This window comes from Bipolaris zeicola (assembly GCF_000523435.1).
Source record: "Bipolaris zeicola 26-R-13 unplaced genomic scaffold scaffold_52, whole genome shotgun sequence".
Classification (NCBI taxonomy): Eukaryota; Fungi; Ascomycota; class Dothideomycetes; order Pleosporales; family Pleosporaceae; genus Bipolaris; species Bipolaris zeicola.
In genome coordinates this window covers 124,862-145,656 of record NW_006912101.1, presented here as the reverse complement: position 1 = coordinate 145,656, position 20,795 = coordinate 124,862, and the positions used below count along the sequence as shown (strand labels likewise).

Here is a 20,795-nt window from a genome sequence, read left to right as displayed (position 1 = left end):
CTTTGGCCAAAGTCTTACATAGCCAACGGCTGATACAGGACTATAATGGAATAATAATAATAATAATAATACTAGTTAGTGGTGAAGCTTTATCTTTCTAAAACATTGCATTACCAGCGAACGATATCGATTCCCGCCAATTCCTTATCTTTTACCCGCATGTGGAGCTTGTGATTGCATCAGTTCATAACAACCACGATGAGTAACGAACCTTGGCTTACCTGTGAAATGAAAAGATCCACGTGGCGCTTCATTAGATACTCCTGAGCCTTGACGGTTTTCTCAGAGAAGGCGGGGCCCATCACTCGGCGGAATCGTTTATGGTCTGCCGATGCACACAAATTAGAAACCGCCTTTATGTTTTTGACACTTATTACCTTCTAGGCCTGCTGTTACCTGGTATCGACTTGCGTTAGCTGACATACAGCATTTAGCCATATGAGATGACTTACGATTGAATTAGATTCCCCAACATTTGTATACCAAGTTTTATCTTTTTCAAATGAGCCTTTTGAAGCAACGGTGGCAGAAGATCGATGGCCTTAGGGAAGTCAGAACGAGGAGCGTGTAATGGAAGGTGAAACAACCATAGATATCGTGCCAAGCATCGCCGGAAGAGTATGAAAGTTCATCTGGTGCAATACGGACAACTGAACCATATTTTTCGTGAAGGGCTTTCGTCATGAATGGAAGATCTCCACGGAATTGGTAGTAGATACTGCAATCATGATCAGTCCTGCATCATCGTGATGAGAATGGCCGAAGGAAGATTTACTAATATAGACGAGAAGCTCGGCCGAGCATCGGTCCTGGATATGAGCGCAGAGGGTGCAAGAGAAGATTGTATGTTGTTTTACAAAATATGAGTAACAATGCCTAGATAGATTCAACTTTGAGTAGCTGTACTTGTGAAGTATGATACCGGCCTTGAGATTTCACCAACAGAAAGTTTATGCACGTACCAATGAGCTTAGAAAACTGAGCAGAAAAGCTAAGTCAGACAATGAATTAGGCCATACAACCAAGCTCAGGTTGCTGGAAGCCATCTCTACTGTGTACAATGTTTAGGAAAGAAACTTGTCGAATATCGTCCCTGAGGCTTCCGAATACAATGTTTTGGTGCAGTATGTATTGTGCTGGGTGAGAATTCTCTTTCGCAGTCGTCCTTGCAGCAGATACTAATCAGTGAGTCCAAAACTTGGAGAAGCGCCAAGACATTATTTCTCTACGATGGTAGGACCCTGTCTTAGCTCGGCGCATCCGGAAACGGTAATAGCGGGTACCGTTTTTAGCAAAACTTTAGTTCCTGAAACAATCAGACTAATCTAGTTAGTCTCGCTATACCACAGCTGGCTCTTGCTTGTTCAAGTTAGAATCGCTTGAATGGCTCTTCTTAGGTAGCAAGACGGCAAGATTTATCTCGACAATATGCTATGTAATAGCATCTAACCCCAATTCTAGCACATTTCCACAATTCGCACATGTGAACAAGTCGCAATGGATCAGCCAACCTTGCGCGAACTCGTCATCAAAACAGTTCTTAGCCCTCTGAGTGTGCTAGCAATTACTACGTTTCTCTTCTGCTATATTGCGAACATCTTGTTCAGATCCTTACGGCATAAGAAAGTTTTTCCTGTCTTTGGCGATAAAAATGACCCTGCAAGCTTTCGCGACGTGATAAGAGATGCCTACAAGAAGGTTATGGTCCGAACAACACTAAGATTTTAGACAAGTATTGACTCAGGATTCTAGCATCCAAATACATTCTATACCCTACCGACAGAGCCAATCAACAATGTCATCGTTCCGATCAAATATGTTCCTGAGATCAAATCTGTTCCAGAAACTCAACTATCGTTCATTCAACATAACTATTTTCGATTTATTGGAAAACATACAACAATCATTACTCAACGCGACCACCAACTCATTGAGAAAGGGTACCCAAAAGACAAAAGATTAATAGAGCATGCTTTGATTGATAGCATCAAGATTGATTTGACCCGGTTTCTTGGTCATACAATGTTTGTTATGCAAGACGAAGCTAGTTGGGTATTGCAAGACATGTTTGGTAATTGCCAAGGTATTCTACTCGCCGTTGCCAAATGACATGTTTCTAAACAGGTGTGCAGACTGGACGCCAATTCACTTATATGCAAATGCATTGCGGATAATTTCCTTTGTATCAGGTGAGCTTCAAACTCTGATATCTCTATCCGGCGAGCGCTTACTAAAATAAAATGAAAAAAGGACGTGTATTCATTGGCCTACCAATGAGTAGAGATGAGCGATGGCTTAAATCTACGATAGAGTTTACTGTTGATACTTTCCTGGGAGGCAAGAAGTTGTCCGAATATCCCCGGGTTTTCTGGCCAATCCTGGAATACGTCCTGCCAGAGCTTCGCAGAGTTCGGTGGCATTATAAGAACGTCAAGAACTTACTGCAGGTAAGTTTATGCGCCAAGCAAGAACAGCTTGACCATTGCTAATGAATACCATACAGCCTCTGCTTGAGGCGCGCCTACAGGACATGGAAGACCCAGACTTCAAGCGTCCAAAAGATATGCTCCAATGGGGTATTGACAACTCCAACGGCAACGAGAGAAATATCTGGTGGCAGACTATGTTTCACTTGAAGATCTCAGTTGCAGCAATCCATAGCACTGGAATTAGTGTAAGTTTCTAAGAGACCTAATGACGCGCTGTTCATTATATGAACTACGCTAAAGTGATTAGCTTTACCATATATTGTTCGACATAGCCGCACTACCGGATACGCATGAGATTCTACGGCAAGAAATTGCCGATGTCGAAGCGAAATACGGTTGTCCTCTCCCTAAAGTAGGGCTCACAAAACTTCACAAACTTGATAGCCTTATGAAGGAATCGCAGCGTATGAATCAGTTGAACATACGTAAGTGCTTTCGTCAATTACTCCTACGTTTTTGTTCCCTGTACCAGAAGAATGATGCTGCATAAGAGGCTAATGGGTTCTTTCTTGTAGTGACAATGACGCGTAAGGTCATGAAGGATATGAAATTTTCTGACGGGACGACAATTCCTAAGGGTATGTTCATCGGTGTAGCTTCTGGAGCAGTGAATAGGGACGCGGAAATATTCGATAATCCCAACGAGTTTGATCCTTGGAGATTCTACAAATTAAGACAAATACCTGGGATGGAAAACCAGCATCAGTTTGTATCCACAGGGTGAGCTCTATCTCTAATAAATGTCGAACCTTTGTAGGATTTACGCGCTAATTATCGTTACAATCTTATAGGGACATGAACTATAACTGGGGCCATGGAACCCATGCATGTCCAGGGCGCTTTTTCGGTAGTAATGAGATCAAGATCATCGTTGTTGAGTTTCTCAAGAATTTTGAGCTAAAACTGCTCGCTGGGGCGAAAAGGCCTGAGAATAATTACTGGGGAATGGAAGTTCGTCCCGATTTTGGAGCGCAAATGCTAATTAGAAGAAGATAGCTCCAAGGCAACTTAGATCATGAGAATGGGCATAGTTTGTTAACAAGATATATATTGTATTTTCTTTCCGAAAGGACGCCTACCCTAGAAAATCAATCACTCTACATAGTGCCCCTTTTACCTCTTCGTTTAAAATAACATGCTCAGGACATTAGGTACTAGGTCCCCTCTCCATTGAAGATCGTGATCCGGGGACCCCTACACCCGTCAATGTATCATCCAGTAGTTTAGTAAGGTGATGAGAAAAAGATGCAATTATATGCAACACTAAATCAAGGAAAGAAAAGCCGGTTTTCGATTTCAACAAATTACCACACTTTATCATGCTCGTTGACAGAGGTTTGTCCCTTTTCGATTGAATTTAAACTTATCACCGCGTTTAAACTGAAATGCAACGATCACTCCTATAAACCTCTGAGCAAAGCCGTCGACCTATACTAAAATTCCACGCCTCTAATCGCTACCTACTTCAGATACAAGGCTCTAATCTTCTGCCCGACTTGGTCTAAAAGAACCCGATGCATTTCCCACTTTCTTAGAGCAGCTAATGCCTGTATCTTGCTGTGGAACTGTGCTAACTTTCTGATCTGACACTTCACCAACACAGCTACTAACAGTAACTGCTCCTCTCTCTGGTCCACGCAATACTCTCCAAAAGATATCGTTTTGAGTTTTTCCAGCCCTAAATCATTCTGTGATGCATCAATCGAAGAGAAGGAAAGCTGTGTTGCTTCTCCTGACGAGCTGAAACTACTTTCTTGACCAAAAAACATATCAAGAGATTGCCATTCAGATGTTGTGATTCTACTTTTGTATCGTTTTAGCGAGCGATCAAATGAATCAATAGATTTCTCAAAAGTGGTCGTAATCAACATCATAAGATCGCTTTGGTGATTACACGTTTGGCATGTCGCGCCAACCGATAAGTGATTCAGAATTTTCTTGATCATGTCGAGAGCTTGATGTATCTGGTGAGTCTTACCGTCAACAGACTCTCCACTGACCCTTGTCAAGGTTTCTAAAACCATACTTGAGCAATGGCAGGTGGTCAGTGATGTCAGGGCGGACGAGGAACTCTGCTTCCGAGAAGCTTGATATGAATCTCCAAAGCCTACTTGGGAAGATCCAAAGACTGGAGACATCAGATGAGTTGGTTCTGAGATTATGGGGAACTCCAAGCAATCGTGCGCATTGTTGGAGATGAGGTTTGCTGGATGTGTTCCCTGTCCGAGTGCTTTCTCATAATTGCTTATGGCATTTCCAGTGGAGAAATTTCGCTCAGAATGGAAGTCATTATATTGGCCATCTATTTCACAGCAGGGTTAGCTGATTACAATAAAATAGTAATCAAAAATGTGAGGTAAGTGGAGTGGGAGTATATACTCGAGAAGGGGATTCGTTTCCGTACCTTCAAGACGCGCTTTATCTTTCTTTGCTGAGCTGTTGATTGAACTGGAAAGAATTTTTGAACAGTCCATGTCCATATTTATCAAACTCATAGAGCTGTCCCCGAATAGCTCGGCTGCTGTTTACATTCATCAGGCTGTACATTTTGCAAGTTCAGCTATAGAAAGCTTACCTTCCAGCGACTCCCAGTAGGGTTCCAAATCAAAAGACTCAGATTGATTCAGAAACTCTTCATATATCAGTTCTATAGGTGATGAATTTGTGCTCTCAGATTCTGATCTTGCTTCTGTTGTATGATACTCTGGTTCAGAGCGGATTTCACTGCCGGCATTTGTAATCTTAGTCTCCACTACGGTATTCGATTTATTTCGAGCCCTTTTCGTCTTCCGGTTCCTCTGTGTATCATGCTTGGTGTTTCGAGAATATACACATTTCAGCTGCTTCGAGTTGCATTGATCACATGCTGTTTTCTGACCCTCGCATCTGAGCTGTGAATTGTATTAGCAGTGCACAAGGAACAGATACAAGTTCCTGGAAGTGATGAAGGAAAAACTAACTTTCTTTGCACGGCAATTCAAGCAAGCTGTTCTTTGGATACTTTGAGGTATGGAATTGGGCGCGTAAGGAACAAACGCTCTTTCCGCGTTTGGCTTCAGTACCAAGAACATGGGACGCGAGAGTTTCGATGTTACGTTTTCCAATATGCATGGCAGGCCATAGACTTTCGGTATTTATGCAAATGGAATCTACGTGTCCCCCTAGTGCAAATATTCTGAAGATCATTTGTGCTAGTCTAGCGCCGATTACAGGGCTCTCGGTCGCCGGATGAATTCGGAGAAAAGGTCAGACCAGTACTAACGGTATACTAACGCCCGCCTCAAAATCTATGTTGCTATAGCAAAGCTGCTAGTAGCATAGTACTTAATACGTACTGGATTATAGTAAATACAGGGCTACTAAGATTACTTTCAATTATTTTATAAAAAGGAATACTAGCAGTGATGATATTTCTTAGTAAAGGTAACTTATTTTGGTGGATAGCCTGCTTGGTCTAGATTTTCCAGTCATGCCGATCAATTGAGAGGATGGGGCTATAAGAATCAAACTACAAGCTACAGAGGCCTGTTCGGCTACTTGTTCTATGTCCACGCTTCACGACCCTTTTTCGGGTAAAGTAACCCTGATCAGCATTAAACTCAACCTTATTTAGATTGGAATACGACACAGAGATGGTGTTCTATTGAAACTACCTTGTTGTGATATTGTCGTCATGTGAGAGGCTGGGTCCGCTAGAAATTACTACATCTCATGTGGCCATGTGGCAAAAGATAGCGTTGAGCTTTGAGCTCTGGCTAAAGATCTGACATGTTGCTGGAAAACGAAAGCCTGCTTCGCCGGAAGCGAAGAAGACATGAGGCAAATGGCTTGTCTAACTGTACTGACGCTAATCATGCAACTTCCAGATGTGGTTAGTAAAAGGGAACGGGAAGCTTATCCGAAGAGGCCCCCAGAATTAGTGGTTTCATTCGGGCCCGGGCGGCTCGGTCCGAGTCAACAGGTATGCTCTAGTAAGCCCGTTTAATCAGGCATGACAGCCGAAATATTGCGGATGCACCCAAAGCGGAAGGAAGCAGTACGGTGTCACAGATTCACCGCTACTAGAAGTATGATTTAAAAATAGTATAGCCTTAGGTCTTGTGTTTTTGCCTTCTTGCAGTTCAAATCAGATTCACGATCAGCATCCACGAACTACTGTAGCAATGTCGTCTTTGCGAACAGATAACAAGACTACGCCTAGAGCTAGCACAATCCAAGTGCCACCAGAACTATATCGGTACCTTATATCCACTCATACCTAAGACCCTATCCATTCTGTTCATCTCGCCCGATGAACTCCAGACTAACCAAAACCGCGACCTAGGAGACATCCCTCTAAGCCTCATATCACCGGCATCAGCCACTACCAATCTCTGTACTCGGCATCCATTCGCAATTCAGATTTATTCTGGTCGAAACTAGCTCGAGAATTGTTCGATTGGGATAATGACTTCCAAACAGCATGCTCTGGAGATTTCGCAAATGGTGATACAGCTTGGTTTCCAGAAGGCCGACTCAACGCCTCATACAACTGCGTCGATCGGCATGCCCTCAGAACACCCTCGAAACCCGCCATCATATATGAGGAAGACGCAGATGGAGAGACTCGGGTGATTACGTACAGTGAACTCCTCTGGAGCGTGTGCAAGCTATCATATGTCTTGCAAGACATGGGAGTATCCAAAGGGGACACTGTTACAATCTACATGCCCATGGTTCCCGAGGCTCTTATTGCCATGCTTGCGTGCGCGCGGATTGGTGCGGTTCATTCTGTTGTTTTCGCTGGCTTCTCGGCGGAAGCACTGGAAGGAAGGATACTAGATGCGAAGTCCAAACTCATCATTACAAGTGATGAGGCCCGAAGAGCGGGAAAGACCATTCCAATGAAAAGTGTGGTTGACCAAGCGTTGAGTTCTTGCCCTGGAGTCACTGGATGTCTGGTTTTCAAAAGAACTGGCATAACCCCTACGCCTTGGACCCCCTCGCGAGATCGGTGGTGGCATGAAGAAGTTCAAAAATGGCCCGACTATATGGCGCCTGAGGACCTACTAGCTGAGCATCCACTGTTCCTGCTCTATACCTCGGGGTCTACCGGAAAGCCCAAAGGTCTCATGCATACAACAGCCGGCTACCTCCTTGGAGCCGCTGCGACGACAAAGTATGTTTTTGATCTTCACGAGCAAGATGTCTTTTTTTGTGCAGGAGATATTGGCTGGATCACTGGACACACGTACATGTGTTATGGTCCACTACTACTTGGATCAACAACAATAGTTTGTGAAGGCACGCCAACATTTCCCAGCCCCTCCAGATACTGGAACATCATCGAGAAACACAACGTCACACATTTCTACACCGCACCTACAGTACTACGATTACTGAAAAAAGCCGGTTCTGAACCAAGTCCTGAACAGGTTTCCAAGGTGAGGGTTTTGGGGTCTATCGGAGAGCCTATTGCCCCAGAAGTTTGGCTCTGGTATTATGAGTCGGTAGGAAAGAAAAAAGCTCATGTCATCGATGTCCAGCTCCCCAATCGATTCCACTCCAGTGAATAATGATAGCTAACGCCTTCCAGACATACTTCCAAACTGAGACGGGATGCCATGCCCTTGCCCCACTAGCCGGAGTCACTCCCACCAAGCCTGGCTGTGCATCTGTTCCCTTCTTCGGCATTGACCCTGTACTTCTTGATCCCTTCACAGGAAGTGAGATCGTCGGTTGCAACAAGGAAGGCTATCTTGCTTTTAGGCAACCTTGGCCAAGCATGGCTCGCTCAGTCTGGGGTGATCATTCGAGATTTATTGAGACGTATTTCAGCCAGTATAAGGGCTACTACGTAGGTCTAGAAACATTGTACAGGCTAAATTCAGCTTCAAGACCTGGCTAACAGTACCAATTACAGTTGACTGGTGATGGAGCGTATCGGGATTCTGAGGGTGATTATTGGATATGTGGTCGTATTGACGATGTGATCAACGTCAGTGGGCATCGACTTTCTACAGCTGAATTAGAAGCTGCGCTTTTGGAACATCGTGAGTATCTCCACTTGTCACCAGCCTATACCCGAGTCAAAACGAAAAAAAAAAGGAAACAAAATGGTGAATTCTTGTGAGAAGCTAGAAAGTTCAGATAGCGCTAACAAAATTCCTTTCGTAATAGCTACGGTCTCTGAAGCAGCTGTTGTCGGTGTACCCGACGAGATGACAGGCCAAGCATTGTTATGTTTTGTCTCTGTCAAAGACAGCCACAAACATGACAGCACACTCAACGTAACGGCCAAGTCCCATATCAGGAAAGCCATTGGTGGGTTTGCGGCCCCAAAATTCTTTATAGTAGTTTCCGATATTCCTAAGACTCGATCTGGTAAGATCATGCGAAGGATTTTGAGGAAGATCTTTGAAGGAGAGAAAGAGAACTTTGGGGATGTCTCGACGGTGAGTGATGTTAGCAGTGTGAGTGTACGACTATGTACTAATAAAGTATCAAGCTCATCAATCCGGCCTCTATTCAGACGGTTGTTGAGGAGGTTGAGGCGTTTAAAAAGGCATCGATGTTTACATAGCTTCTCCTTTCCTACATATATATGATTTCAGGCTGACTTATTTGTTGTTCCGAGACCTCTTTCCATCCCTCACACGCCCGTAGTAGCCTGCCTGAACTTTCCAACTAATAGGACTTCAACTGCGTATAGCTGATCCATCAGTAAGATCTCTCTCGTCAATGCTAAAGAGATGGGTGAAAACATAGGATAGATAGTCTGATATCACAAACACATAAGTCTAGTCACTTTCCAGTAGGCTTTGTTCACGCATAATCCATCGCTTGTAAACCTACATACAAATGTCAATCGTTGATTTTTCTTTCTTCCAGCACATATGCAATCTCATTTGACATGGCCTCGTCTTCATAACGATAATGAATTTGGGGGAACAATAGTTCAATATATGGCTAAAGGAACAAAGAATAAAGTGGAACATATCTGCATAAAGGGATATATTTAATGAAGAGTGTGCAGGGCTGTTGCATTAACAAAGGCAGCAGCATGGTCAAACACCGAGATCATGAAAGACATCCATACATCTTACTTGTTCCCACTTCTCCATTAACCAAAGGAGAAAAGCAATGCCATTCGATCTTGATATCGATTCTGTCTGAAACCAGCTCGAGTACTTATCAAAAAAGAGACACTCCATACTTTACGATATCAGGATCCTTCAAAAACCTCTCCATAACATCCGTCTCCAAGCCCAGGAACACCTCTAGCGTACCATCACTCTTACGCGGTAACACCCTCAGAACACCCTCCATATGTCCTCCAGGGAGTCTCACAAACTCAGCCGGGCTATGCAACGGGTTTCCCCAAGTTAAATCATACAGCGGCACGCCCGCCCAATTAGTCGCTACAAGTAATGTGTCTAGTGCAGTTGGAAACGAGCTATGCGCAAGTTTATAGTTTGGTATATGAGCAGCCAGCTTGAGTGAGGAACTCGCTACTTGGTGGGTAATGGCTGCAAGCGAAGATCGCAGAACTAGAGCCAGTTCGGCTAGTGAGGATTTGGTTGGGTCAAGTGCTGTTGTCGTGCCGTGGAGAACTGCGTTGCCGAGATATGACTCTGGGAGAGCGGGCGCGAGACGCGCTCGGGCAGATATAACCATGATGAATATTGATGATAGCTCAGTAGTAGTGGTGTTTTGTTCGCTATCTGGAACATCAGAACCGAGTCGACTCCGCATAATGCTGCGCCAGAAAAGGGCCATAAGCGCATCGTTGGTTGAGATCCACTCTGTACCTAAAGCTGGACGGGCGTCGTCTTTGAGAAACTTCAGCTTTTGGTTCGAAAATGAAATAATTGTGGTCCGTAGTTTAGGTCCGGGCGCAGGTAACCTGTCTGGGTCTGATGGTGGGTAATGTAGATATTGAGGAAGCCCCAGAGCTGTCCAGAGGTCCAAGCGGTCTTTCAGGGTCTCGTAGGATTCAGATTCGAGTTCTAGTTGGGGCAGAATGCTTCTATTGAAACAAGCCTCTGATAATACAGGTGATAATGGCTTCTTTTCCCCTGAGGATAAAACTAGATTTTGGCAATGACTGGCCCATCGCGTCTTCACATAGTGTCAGATCCAATGCAAATGAAGCAAACCCACCAATAAGAAATCACGGAAATGCGTGCATGACTTACAATGATTACCCCCATGGCGATAGCATCCAGTGCATGGTGATTAACGCAAGTCGACAACAGTAAGCCACCGCGTACGAAATTCGCCTGGGCAAAAAATAGTCCCCTTCTTCGACCGTCCCCACACCACAATCCCATGGCACCCAGTTCATTCACATCAAGCTCCGACGGCGGCATACCCATAGCCGCTAGTCTCTCGTAATCAAACTTCTCAGTTTGAGTATAGTCTTTCTGGAAGAGTACCTGGTCCACCGACTGATCCTCTGAGAGCTTTATTCCCCATCGCCCCGGTTGTTTGTCATTTTCAACGGAGTCGAGCGGTACTAGCTCGCCAGCGACTTCAGGTATATCTTCAATCGTCTTTGCGAGTCCGGATCGGAGATGCGAGAATACTTCGCCTGGTGTTACGCCCTCAGGAATGCGGAATGCGGTCACCCAATGTAAGTATAAATGGACGGCAACATGGTCGAAAGGCGACAACTCTTGAATGCGTGCTGAAGTCATCGGAACCAACCTGCGAAGTGAATTTGAGATTTGAGATCTGCATATAATGTGTAATTCTTTTATTTAACTGTAGCCTTTAGATTTCATGATCACCATATACCCTTGCATGTGAGAGTGGATATAACCGGTGTAATGATGATATAGTTGCAGGGATGCTGCGTTAATGGTCGCTTGCCTTGCCAACTGAATACACATAGGGTTAGCTTCATTGCTGCTCGATTCTATTACCGGATTTGTATTCGGCATGGTTACCGGATTCATCCTTGGCGTGGCCGGATCTGTCTTACATACACATTACCGGATATGTGTTACACACTACCAACTCCGGCTGATACATTACCGAATCCATCTCGGATATTACCAGATCTGTAGTTGACAGAGTTGTCGGGCATGTCCGAGCAGTCACCTAGTCACCTTTCCAGTCTACTCTCGGTGTCTAGGATTTTCATGACTTGCTCTCCATTCGGTACATCGGATATCCATGTTTGTAACTGCGCGGCGATAACTGACTCTCTTTGGATCGCATTGAGCTTGTAACTCGCCCCTTCTGAAATCATGCGTTCATTACAGTATGCTTGTGTAAGAGTAGTTGTATCGTCAAGGTGAGATCTAGGACTAGGCAGTGGCGCCAACTAGTCATGCATATAGATCACATAATTTCTGACTCCAACGTTTATCTTTTCAAAATTCAGCCGGATGAATCGTGCCTTGATAGCTAGAGATCTTGATGTGAAAATCGATTTAGTACAATTCTAGTCAAGATAAAGAGGCAACATAGATAGTCATGAAGAATACCAGTAAGGAGACTGTGAGATATGTTGAAATCTGAGCCAACCAGGGAAGCTAGCCTAATTAGATCAAGACCATATATAGGGAAAGTAGGTTGCTATAAGATTGAGCTAGAAATATTTATTAGTACATATCGCTGAGGGCTACCGCAGCTAGTACATGTTCTCTTGTTTGACTCTGTTGAACACAAGGGAACGAAACAAAGAAGCTTTCAAGTCTTTATCTATCTTACAAGTGGCGAGATACTATTTGCCAAAATTCGCTTCCATTGCTGTCTCCAGATCTTCACAACTCAAGATCAGACGCTGAATGATTCGGAAAACATGGAACTTTTAAAGTCTCTCACTTGGATTTTGATGGTTTTGGGAGGATCTTGGGCTTTGCGCAACTATTTTCGAATAAGAGGACTGATCAAGGTGGCTCGGCAGTGCAACGTATGTCTTCGATCATCCTCTTGAACGCTCACTTGGTATTTCCAGACAGCCCAAATGAAGAGACTCTATGTTCTAAACTAAGTCCATTTCACTAACAATGTCAAAGCTACCATACGTTGTGTTACCGTTTAATCCTCAATCGCTAGCATGGATCCTTATTTCCAAACTCTTATTACCAGTACTACGGCGTCTGCCATTGCCTTGTGATGATCTGTGGCTTGAGTAAGAACTTCCCGCTTCCGTTTATTTACAGATGACTGTCGTCATTTCTATTCTGCACCAACTGACCATGGCAAATTTCACCCAGCCTCCTTGACGAAAACCCGGACTGGAGACTTCAGTATTCCATGTATCAACAAGCTGGGGGGGACACCTTTCTGATCATCAAGCCGAATGGAATATCAATCCAAACATGCAGTGCGGAAATCATCACGCAGATTACCTCGCACGGGAGCAGGTTCCCGAAGCCTACTAAAGAAAGCAAAGTCGTTGAGCTGTACGTTACGCATGCACCAGCTATCCTACTCAATAGCACAAGTAACTTATGCCAATCTTTAGATACGGTCCAAATATCATCACAACCGAAGGTGCGCAATGGCGAACTCACCGGAAGATCATGGCTCCTTCGTTCTCAGAAGATAATAATCGACTAGTCTGGGACGAAACACTGTATCAGGCCCGAGCGATGATGGGAGGTTGGGGCTTGAGCGACACTGAGGAGAGCGCAACTTTGACATTAAAAGAGTTGCAGGAAGATACTATGCTATTGCCGCTAAACATCATCAGCAGGGCAGTTCTTGGTATTAAACTTGAGTGGCCAAAGCACAATAAGAAGTCATCAAACGACCGCGGGTCTAGGGGAGACAAGATGAACATGGAAGGCCACTCTTTGACTTTCCAAGACGCGTTGTCCATTCTTCTCGAGAATCTTCCATTGATATTCTTGTTGGGCAAGTTCCTTCTAAAGCAGCTACCGTTCAAGGCGGTGCGCCATGCTTATACAGCCTTCTCCGAGTGGCAAGGCTACATGCAAGGCATGATTCTTTCCAAGAGAGAACAGCTAGATCGCCAGAACGCACCAAAACAGGCAGATATCTTGTCGTTGATGCTCAAAAGTCACACGGATGTTGAAGAAGGTGGCGAAAGCAAAGGAAGAACCATTAGCCTCACGAATGAGGAGATACTGGGCAATACATTCATCATGACGTTGGCTGGGCATGAAACAACTGGAGATGCTCTGTTCTTCGCCATGGTTGAACTCGCGATGAACCCACAGTCGCAACGGGAGCTCCAACAGAACTTGGACGACATCTTAGGCGATAGACCCCTCGACGAGTGGAATTATGACCTCGATCTCCCAAAATTGCTTGCTGGTGTGCCAGGAGCAGTTTTCAGTGAGAGTACGTCCCTCCTTTCTCTTATTCTGTATTGGATCATTCCCTCGGAATCATAACTAAAGAAGCTATCTTTAGTTCTCAGAGTCTATCCTCCTGTAATTCAGATCCCCAAACGCACACTCCCAGGTTCTCCACAGACTTTGCTTGAGAATAATCAGCAGATTACTATTCCGCCAGATGTGCACATCAAACTCTCTGTCATTGGAGCACACCGCAATCCCAACTCATGGGCATCCTGGACATGGCGAGCAAACAGCCATGTCTCCGGTTCTGATTCCGAGAAGGACTTGGGAGAATTTGACCCTTGCCGTTGGCTTGCAGCTCCGAATGAGAATCCCGATCAGGTTTCACCTTCCACCATCGATTCATCTCGCCCCCAAGCCAGCTCCTCTCCCAAACCCGGTGCGTACCTCCCGTTTTCCGAAGGATCTCGAAGCTGTCTCGGACGCCGATTTGCACAAGTCGAAATGGTGCTTACCCTCGCCGTCATCTTCAAGTACTGGACCATTGAGCTCGTGCCAGAGCCTCCAGTCGACGAAGAAAAGTTGGCCAAGAATGCTGTTTCGACTGCCGAAAAGGGATCCACATGGTTGAAGGCTAGAGAGAAATTGAAAAAGGAAATCAGGGATAACTTGAGTTATATTCTGACGCTGAAGTATAATGCGGGCGAGAAGAAGCAAAATGTACCTACTATTAGATTAACGAGAAGGGGCAAGGAATATTGGACGTAGGTTATGATGTGAAATGATATCTGGTAAACAACGCGCGCCTTCTCCTGAATCATGTATTGACTTCGGTGATGAGTCTAAGCGACGACTTCCTAAGGTCGCTGTTCGGAGGCAGTAGTTTTGGAGCGGGTGTGAAGGTAACGATCAGCGATTTGCCGCTAAACCAACTGAATTATACTACAGTCGATACTGCACCTTCACCGCATTCCTCCACTAAACTCCCACCACAAAATCGAAGCGTCAAAGCTGTCAGAGGGCGTACTCGGCGGTACGTGGGAGACATAGCCCTGATATACACTTTCATCTTCATTTCGTATCGGAGATGAATTCCAGGCGGTGCGAAAAAAAACAAACCCGGTGCATGACCCAGAGTTGTAGATACCAAACGTAAAGCCGCCCACATATGCAATAATCCCCCCCCCGGAACTTTCAGCACCTCACTTCGACATAAGAAAACTGAATGGCCGGATAGTCCACAATAGCAGAGTATATCTCATGATATTAGATAACTCATTAATGCAAAAACCTCGAGCAACGACATGATTTACTCATTGCGCTATTAACATTTGTTCAAGCCACTCAGCCGGCGTGGAGTCACGTGACTGGCACCAGAATGCGCAAACGGGGGTGCAGGCCGTGATTAATCGAGATCAACGGACTGGATATGGCGAAGGAAGTTGGCGATTTGTTCTTTTTTTCGAAGGATATATAGTGAGATATGGTGGTGCTTGATTATATGCATGCTTGAGAGTACGTAGTACGAGGTGAAGTATTAGTATTCCCTCTACCAAGCCCATCAGCTATCCATCTTTTGACTATAATACCACATACAGAAAGCCGTAAATCCAAATTGCCTACAAGAACCTCTGCTACATCCTCCACAGCCACAATAAGGCCATATCCGCAGAACGTATGACGTGATACCATTCAAAGCACCTCAGCATACCCCCTCCGGTACTTCACGACGGGCCGCCAGTCACCCACACCCTCCGCTGTCACCAACCCAAGCACCCCTCGTACCCACCCAAACGTTCTCGAACAAATCCCCCAACCCCACACTCGCACTCTTGCCTCGCACCACGTCGACAGACCGTACGTTTTACAGCATCCCCCCACCTCAGTACGCCTCACTCACTTCGTCATCCGCAACCGAGTGTCGTCACGCGCATATGCCATGCTGTTCTGAAACACAAGCTTGTACTCGTAGTTATGACTCCACGTAAGTAAGCGGACGGCAAGCGGGCGGGCGAGAAAGTGGGGTCGGGGACAACGTGTGTTCGGTGCGTCGGTTTGGTTGTCGCGTCTTGGCGGGCTGGTTACACGTCAGGAGGGGATGAGGCGAAGGGAATCTGCCGGCAGGCTATTCCTGTTTGGGACAGGGCGGTGAGAGATGTAGATGCTGAATTCGAGCAGCGAGGGTTGGGGCGGGAGGGGCTGCATGGTGCGTGGGGCGGGTAAGTAGGTCTGAGGTGTTTGAGCGGGAATGATGTGGGTGTATGTATGTGGTGGGCTGGATTGGGAGGTTGGTCGTGTGCATGTGCGTAGAGGGCCTGCTGGCTTGTACGGTGTGTTTTGAAAGGTTTTTTTTTGTTTGAACGGTCTGTTTCGGGTTGTTAAAACGGCATCCCTGACTATAGTGGGATCCCAATGGAGAAGGAGTATCTGGTATAACACAAAGCGTATGTGCTCAGGCTTTCACATGACAGGTCGACACGTGCAATGTCAACGCGTACCTACACGCGCCGAATACTCGACCGTACCGCACTTGGTTTGAATCACACATGTCAAGTTGTCATGGACGCATCAGACTGACAAGCTGTCAGTGTCTTATAGGCCGTCCAACCCTCCATAGCCCAGACCCCATAGATGGGCTCCATAATACCTTTGGTAGTTGCCCATCCACACCTGTCGGAAGCCAGTGACGGCGCTCTTGAAACTGATCAATAGTTCGTCATCTTGCTGCCGGTCTGCTTGGGTGGTTCGAGGGAAGAACTTGGCCCGCAGAACGTGGAACCAAAAGGTAGACTCGACAATCGCCATGAGCCCCAGGCCAGCATATACTGTGTAGCGTACTACAGGTCGAGCCTCACGGAGATGGTGAAGGAGGTTGATGGATGGGAGCGAAGGGTTCTGGGCAAGTTGGTCTGGCCTTGGTGATGGCGGGGTGGGCTTTGTGTGAGCATGTCTGGCTGGGTGCTGATAGGGCCGCGCCCTGACGGTGGCAGACCCTGCTTTTTCGCGCACCTGTTGGAGCGCATTGAAGGCCGGATTGGTGGGCAGTCTGCTTTTGGCAAGTTTCGGTGAGGCCCGCCAAAACGCCATCTCATTGGCCGCGTGGTGTTGAGACGAAATAGACGGTCAGAGATGGGATGAGATGCAACTTTGTTCTCGCTGCAACTCACACGGCCTATTACCTGCCTTTATCTGCCCTCGAGACATTGCATTGCTCGCCCTCTGTCGCATGTCTCCGTCGTCGTGTGCTTTGAAGGGGCAGCCTGCCAAGAGGCAGCATGTTTGTTTTGGGTCTAATTTTGCGAGGTTATTGGGAGTAGCATTGGCGCCGGCAATCTCAGAGTTTGTGCAGGGGGAGTCGCGTTAGCGGCATTGGCGGTGTCGGGCTGCCTATTGCGAGCATGATGACGATGATGATGCGGTTTCACGACTCCAGGCGGATCGCGAGGGGCGCAAGAGTGGCCATGGTGGGTGCGTGGGCGTGTGCGCCGCCTACACGATACACGTCTCTGGCAGCACTGCGGCGAGTGCGAGGCAGACGGCGGGCGCAAAAGGCGGTGGCTGGCGTTGGGCGGGGAATTGCTGTGCTGGCAGGGACACCTGGGCTAGTGGGGACGCTGCCGATAGTCAGTCAGGAACACAATAACACCACGCGCCGTGCCAGACGGCTCATCCATTCCCTATCCATAACTTTTTGTTCTTTTTTTCCTCGCTCCCCCTTTATTGCTCTCCACTCTTCCCGGTAACCCAAATCTCCCGGCACTGCAGTGGCGCCGCCGACGACATCCACTCAACCGGCTTTACTATTATTAACCAAACAGTATTGATAACCAGCGCCCGTGTTTACGCCAAAACAGAGAGGAGGGGTCGCATCCATGGACGCCGTCGGCCTTGGCTTAAGTGGCATTCCAGGCCCGCCTCGCTGCTGCTGCGGAAATCATGATTGTGCTTTCCTGGCTTACAACGGTCGCCTGCTCGAAGGTTTAGAAAGAGACGTTTCCAAGGCTGCTCAACTCGGCCAAGTATGTGCGCCCATCACCTTGCCATCACTGGCCACTGCCCGCGCCTGCCGCTAACTTTTGCCCTGCAGGCTCTCCTAGTCCGCCACGAGGCCTATGTAGCCGACTCGGAGCGCGAGCGTAGAGAAATGATTGCCACGATTGAGAATCTCGAGCGGGACAAGAGGCAGCTCGAGACGCAGAATGCCCAGTCTATCAAGACCAACCGCGACCTCCTCGACCAGCTCGAACAGTTGAACAACACCGTTGCCGAGTCTGACGCCCACATCCAAGCCCTCGAGGACACGCTGCGATCGACCGAAGACGAAATCGGGCGCCTCGGCTCCCTGGCTGCACGAACCCAGTTGCTCGAGAAGCAGCTCATCGATCTCGAAAAGGAACAGTCTCAGCTTCAGCGCAGCCTCGATGCCAAACTCGTCGACGAACGGACTGCCATCCAGCGATGGAAGGCGGCCGAGCGCACCATTGGAGACCTCCAGGACCAAATTGACCGTATCGAAAAGGAATCCCGAGCCGAACGCCAGCGACACCACGAGGTTGTCGCCCGCATGGAACGTCGCATGGCCGTCGAAAGCGAACTCAACTCTGCTGCAACCCGGCTCAAGGCAAAGGCAGGCCACGACAAGGGCGGCAACGGTGTCGTCTCTCACTTCGTAAAGGATATTCTACTTGACAACGCAAATCTACAACACGGTATCATGGAACTACGCGAAATGCTCGGCAACTCAAATGAAGAGGTAGAGCGTCTTCGAGACCAGCTCAGGGACCACCAGCCAATGTCACCCTCGCAATCCGGAGAAATCACCAGTCCAACGCTACAAAAGGAACTCGAAATGGAACAGGAATCGCTCAGTCAAGAACTGCACATCCACCACCACTTCCACGGCCCAAAGACGCCCAGAAATCTATCAAAGGGACCGGCCCGGGGAAGGTCCAAGAAGAAGCGATTTACTCTGACTCCCACTCACTTCGACCCACCGCCAACGCTCGAGCGCTCCTCCACCGCTGCCATCCTGAACCAGACTGCCGTCACAGTGCCAAACTCGCATCGATGGTCTCAAGCCTCCACTCTGGGCCCGGGCTCATTTGCGGGCTCGCCTGTCTCCGACTCGCGTCGCGGATCCATGTACGATCGTGTCTTTAGCGAGGCATACGACTCTTCACGCCCAACCAGCCCTCCAGACTCCATTTGCTCCCCCATGTTCGGCCCTTCTAAATCGAATGACTACAGCTCAGATCATGACGTTGTGCCATCTCTCGGTCGAAGACGCTCAGGCACGCTCGACCAAGGCAAGAACGTCGTCAGGCATTCGCGCCGCAAGTCTCGTGGTCTCATGCCTCCGAGCCTATCCAACATGCGCAGTTCCAGCACACCCATCTCCTTTACTACCAAGAGCAGCCCCGCCAGCGCCGTCATCTCGGCTGTCAGCCCCACAAATTCCTTTACAAATGATAGTTTCTCCCTCTCGCCCGCTATGCAGACGGAGCCTCAAGCCGCAATCCCCGAGGAGTGCGAGGAGGCTTCTTTGTCAACGGCCGAACCATCTATCGCCAATTCTGCCGAGTTTGAGCCTGACGAGCTTGTGTCGCCCATTTCCGCCATGCGTCCTTCGCTACACCGCCACGCCTCGCACTCATCTCTCATTTCGATATCCGGCATGGATATCCATACGCTACAGTCACGACCCTCGCAACTCATGTACTCATCTCCACGCTTTGCAGATGTCGGCCTTGCTGGATCTGTCGGACCAGAAGTTGCGTGGGGCGCCACTGCGTACGGCACATTGTCGAGCAAGGCAACTGATGGCAGCATGCTCAGCCACACCATGCTCAGCATTGCGAACCAGAAGCGAGGCCCCCGCAAGAGCGATGGCCACCAACCCAACACCAGCCCTGGCATCACGCAGAAAGTAGGCGGCTGGGTCTTTGGCAAGTGGGGCGCTACTCCCGCTCCTCCCTCCGAGTCTGCTACTCGTCCCCCATCCGTCTTGAGCCAGCAAACGCAATCGAGCGCCGACACGGGTTCCTCCAAGGAAGGCTCCGAGAGCTCCAAGAAGACCAAAGACAAGGCCAAGGCGAGGGCCAGCGGCGTCAACCAAAGCGGTCCCATCTGGGGTGTCTTCGGCGACGCACCCGAAACTCCCACAAAAGTCGTAGTACAAGACTATGACGCCGACGCCCTCGGCGATGCGCTTGCTGATGCAGAGAAATAATTTCGTTTTTTCTCTCATTTTTTTCCTTTTGTTTGCTCAACGATCACAATCGTTTCATGACTCGACATTTTTAGCCACATCATCGTCCTTTTTTTCTTTGCATCTTGGCTCACGCAACGCATCACGATAGACTTGCATTATAACCGGCGTTTTTCTTTTCTTTTCTTTTCCAGGGATACATTGTCCTACCGTCTCTCGTTCATGTCGGGATGATATGGGTATGGCGTGATGATTATATGAGAGAAAAATTATCAGATAACGTGGAGGCAGGGGGAGGGAGGGAGAGAAATTGATTGATTGATACCCAGGGTATATACAATATATACATACAAGTTGCATATATATGTCTACATGGTCATATGCTTGGATGTGCAGGCCATGATTGACGTGTTTCTGGTGGTGCTTGACATGTTCCTTGCGATGCCCTTGCCATGGAGATAACATACGATTCAAGGATACGTCACAAAGCTTTCTACAAACATGACAAGATTCTTTTAAATCTATATATTTCATTACCACTACTTTCTGCCTACTGATTCCCCATTTTTAGTTACATGATATTCTCGCCAAGTGTAGCTTCAAATAGAAGCACGTGGCAGCGATACCGTGCACATACCCGCTAGCTAATCATACAAACACTCAGTCGTCTCCTCCGCATCGGATATTTCTTTTTTCCTTGAAACCACGTGCGTGCGTGATCAGAGAAGCTGGGGAAGATGCTATGTCGAATCTGCTTTCACAACAGGGATTACCTTGCTTCTGGATTCCATCGTGATGCTGGTAGAGTATGGCAATACCCGGCTTGAAAATACTTTT

General features: G+C 47.4%; 8 protein-coding genes across 8 annotated transcripts; 4 read left to right on the top strand and 4 right to left on the bottom strand.

Moving 5' to 3' along the window:
* Positions 1-179: 179 nt before the first annotated feature.
* COCCADRAFT_93226 (uncharacterized protein) lies at positions 180-867 on the bottom strand (the record flags this gene model as incomplete). The annotated part of the gene is made up of 3 exons (XM_007712970.1): positions 180-380; positions 559-718; positions 776-867. Coding segments are annotated over 3 exons (453 nt in total), but the record flags the coding sequence as incomplete, so codon positions are not given.
* Positions 868-1,755: 888 nt separating this feature from the next.
* On the top strand, positions 1,756-3,485 carry COCCADRAFT_93127 (uncharacterized protein; the record flags this gene model as incomplete). The annotated part of the gene is made up of 8 exons (XM_007712969.1): positions 1,756-1,940; positions 1,986-2,052; positions 2,084-2,189; positions 2,251-2,447; positions 2,504-2,674; positions 2,737-2,914; positions 3,005-3,209; positions 3,281-3,485. Coding segments are annotated over 8 exons (1,314 nt in total), but the record flags the coding sequence as incomplete, so codon positions are not given.
* Positions 3,486-3,949: 464 nt separating this feature from the next.
* COCCADRAFT_93140 (uncharacterized protein) lies at positions 3,950-4,738 on the bottom strand (the record flags this gene model as incomplete). Its single annotated transcript, XM_007712968.1, has 1 exon — positions 3,950-4,738. A coding segment is annotated over one exon (789 nt), but the record flags the coding sequence as incomplete, so codon positions are not given.
* Positions 4,739-6,652: 1,914 nt separating this feature from the next.
* On the top strand, positions 6,653-9,051 carry COCCADRAFT_4107 (uncharacterized protein; the record flags this gene model as incomplete). The annotated part of the gene is made up of 6 exons (XM_007712928.1): positions 6,653-6,726; positions 6,814-7,978; positions 8,065-8,325; positions 8,392-8,521; positions 8,649-8,923; positions 8,977-9,051. The coding sequence occupies 6 exons, from the start codon at positions 6,653-6,655 to the stop codon at positions 9,049-9,051; spliced, it is 1,980 nt and encodes a 659-aa protein (XP_007711118.1).
* Positions 9,052-9,662: 611 nt separating this feature from the next.
* COCCADRAFT_93178 (uncharacterized protein) lies at positions 9,663-11,167 on the bottom strand (the record flags this gene model as incomplete). The annotated part of the gene is made up of 2 exons (XM_007712967.1): positions 9,663-10,535; positions 10,676-11,167. 2 exons carry the CDS (start codon positions 11,165-11,167, stop codon positions 9,663-9,665), a joined length of 1,365 nt encoding a protein of 454 aa, XP_007711157.1.
* A 1,320-nt stretch (positions 11,168-12,487) lies between these two features.
* COCCADRAFT_93227 (uncharacterized protein) lies at positions 12,488-14,518 on the top strand (the record flags this gene model as incomplete). The annotated part of the gene is made up of 4 exons (XM_007712966.1): positions 12,488-12,612; positions 12,698-12,886; positions 12,949-13,790; positions 13,863-14,518. The coding sequence occupies 4 exons, from the start codon at positions 12,488-12,490 to the stop codon at positions 14,516-14,518; spliced, it is 1,812 nt and encodes a 603-aa protein (XP_007711156.1).
* A 1,848-nt stretch (positions 14,519-16,366) lies between these two features.
* On the bottom strand, positions 16,367-16,663 carry COCCADRAFT_61108 (uncharacterized protein; the record flags this gene model as incomplete). Its single annotated transcript, XM_007712965.1, has 1 exon — positions 16,367-16,663. A coding segment is annotated over one exon (297 nt), but the record flags the coding sequence as incomplete, so codon positions are not given.
* A 959-nt stretch (positions 16,664-17,622) lies between these two features.
* On the top strand, positions 17,623-19,979 carry COCCADRAFT_4103 (uncharacterized protein; the record flags this gene model as incomplete). Its single annotated transcript, XM_007712927.1, has 2 exons — positions 17,623-17,769; positions 17,838-19,979. The coding sequence occupies 2 exons, from the start codon at positions 17,623-17,625 to the stop codon at positions 19,977-19,979; spliced, it is 2,289 nt and encodes a 762-aa protein (XP_007711117.1).
* Between the last annotated feature and the right edge of the window lie 816 nt (positions 19,980-20,795).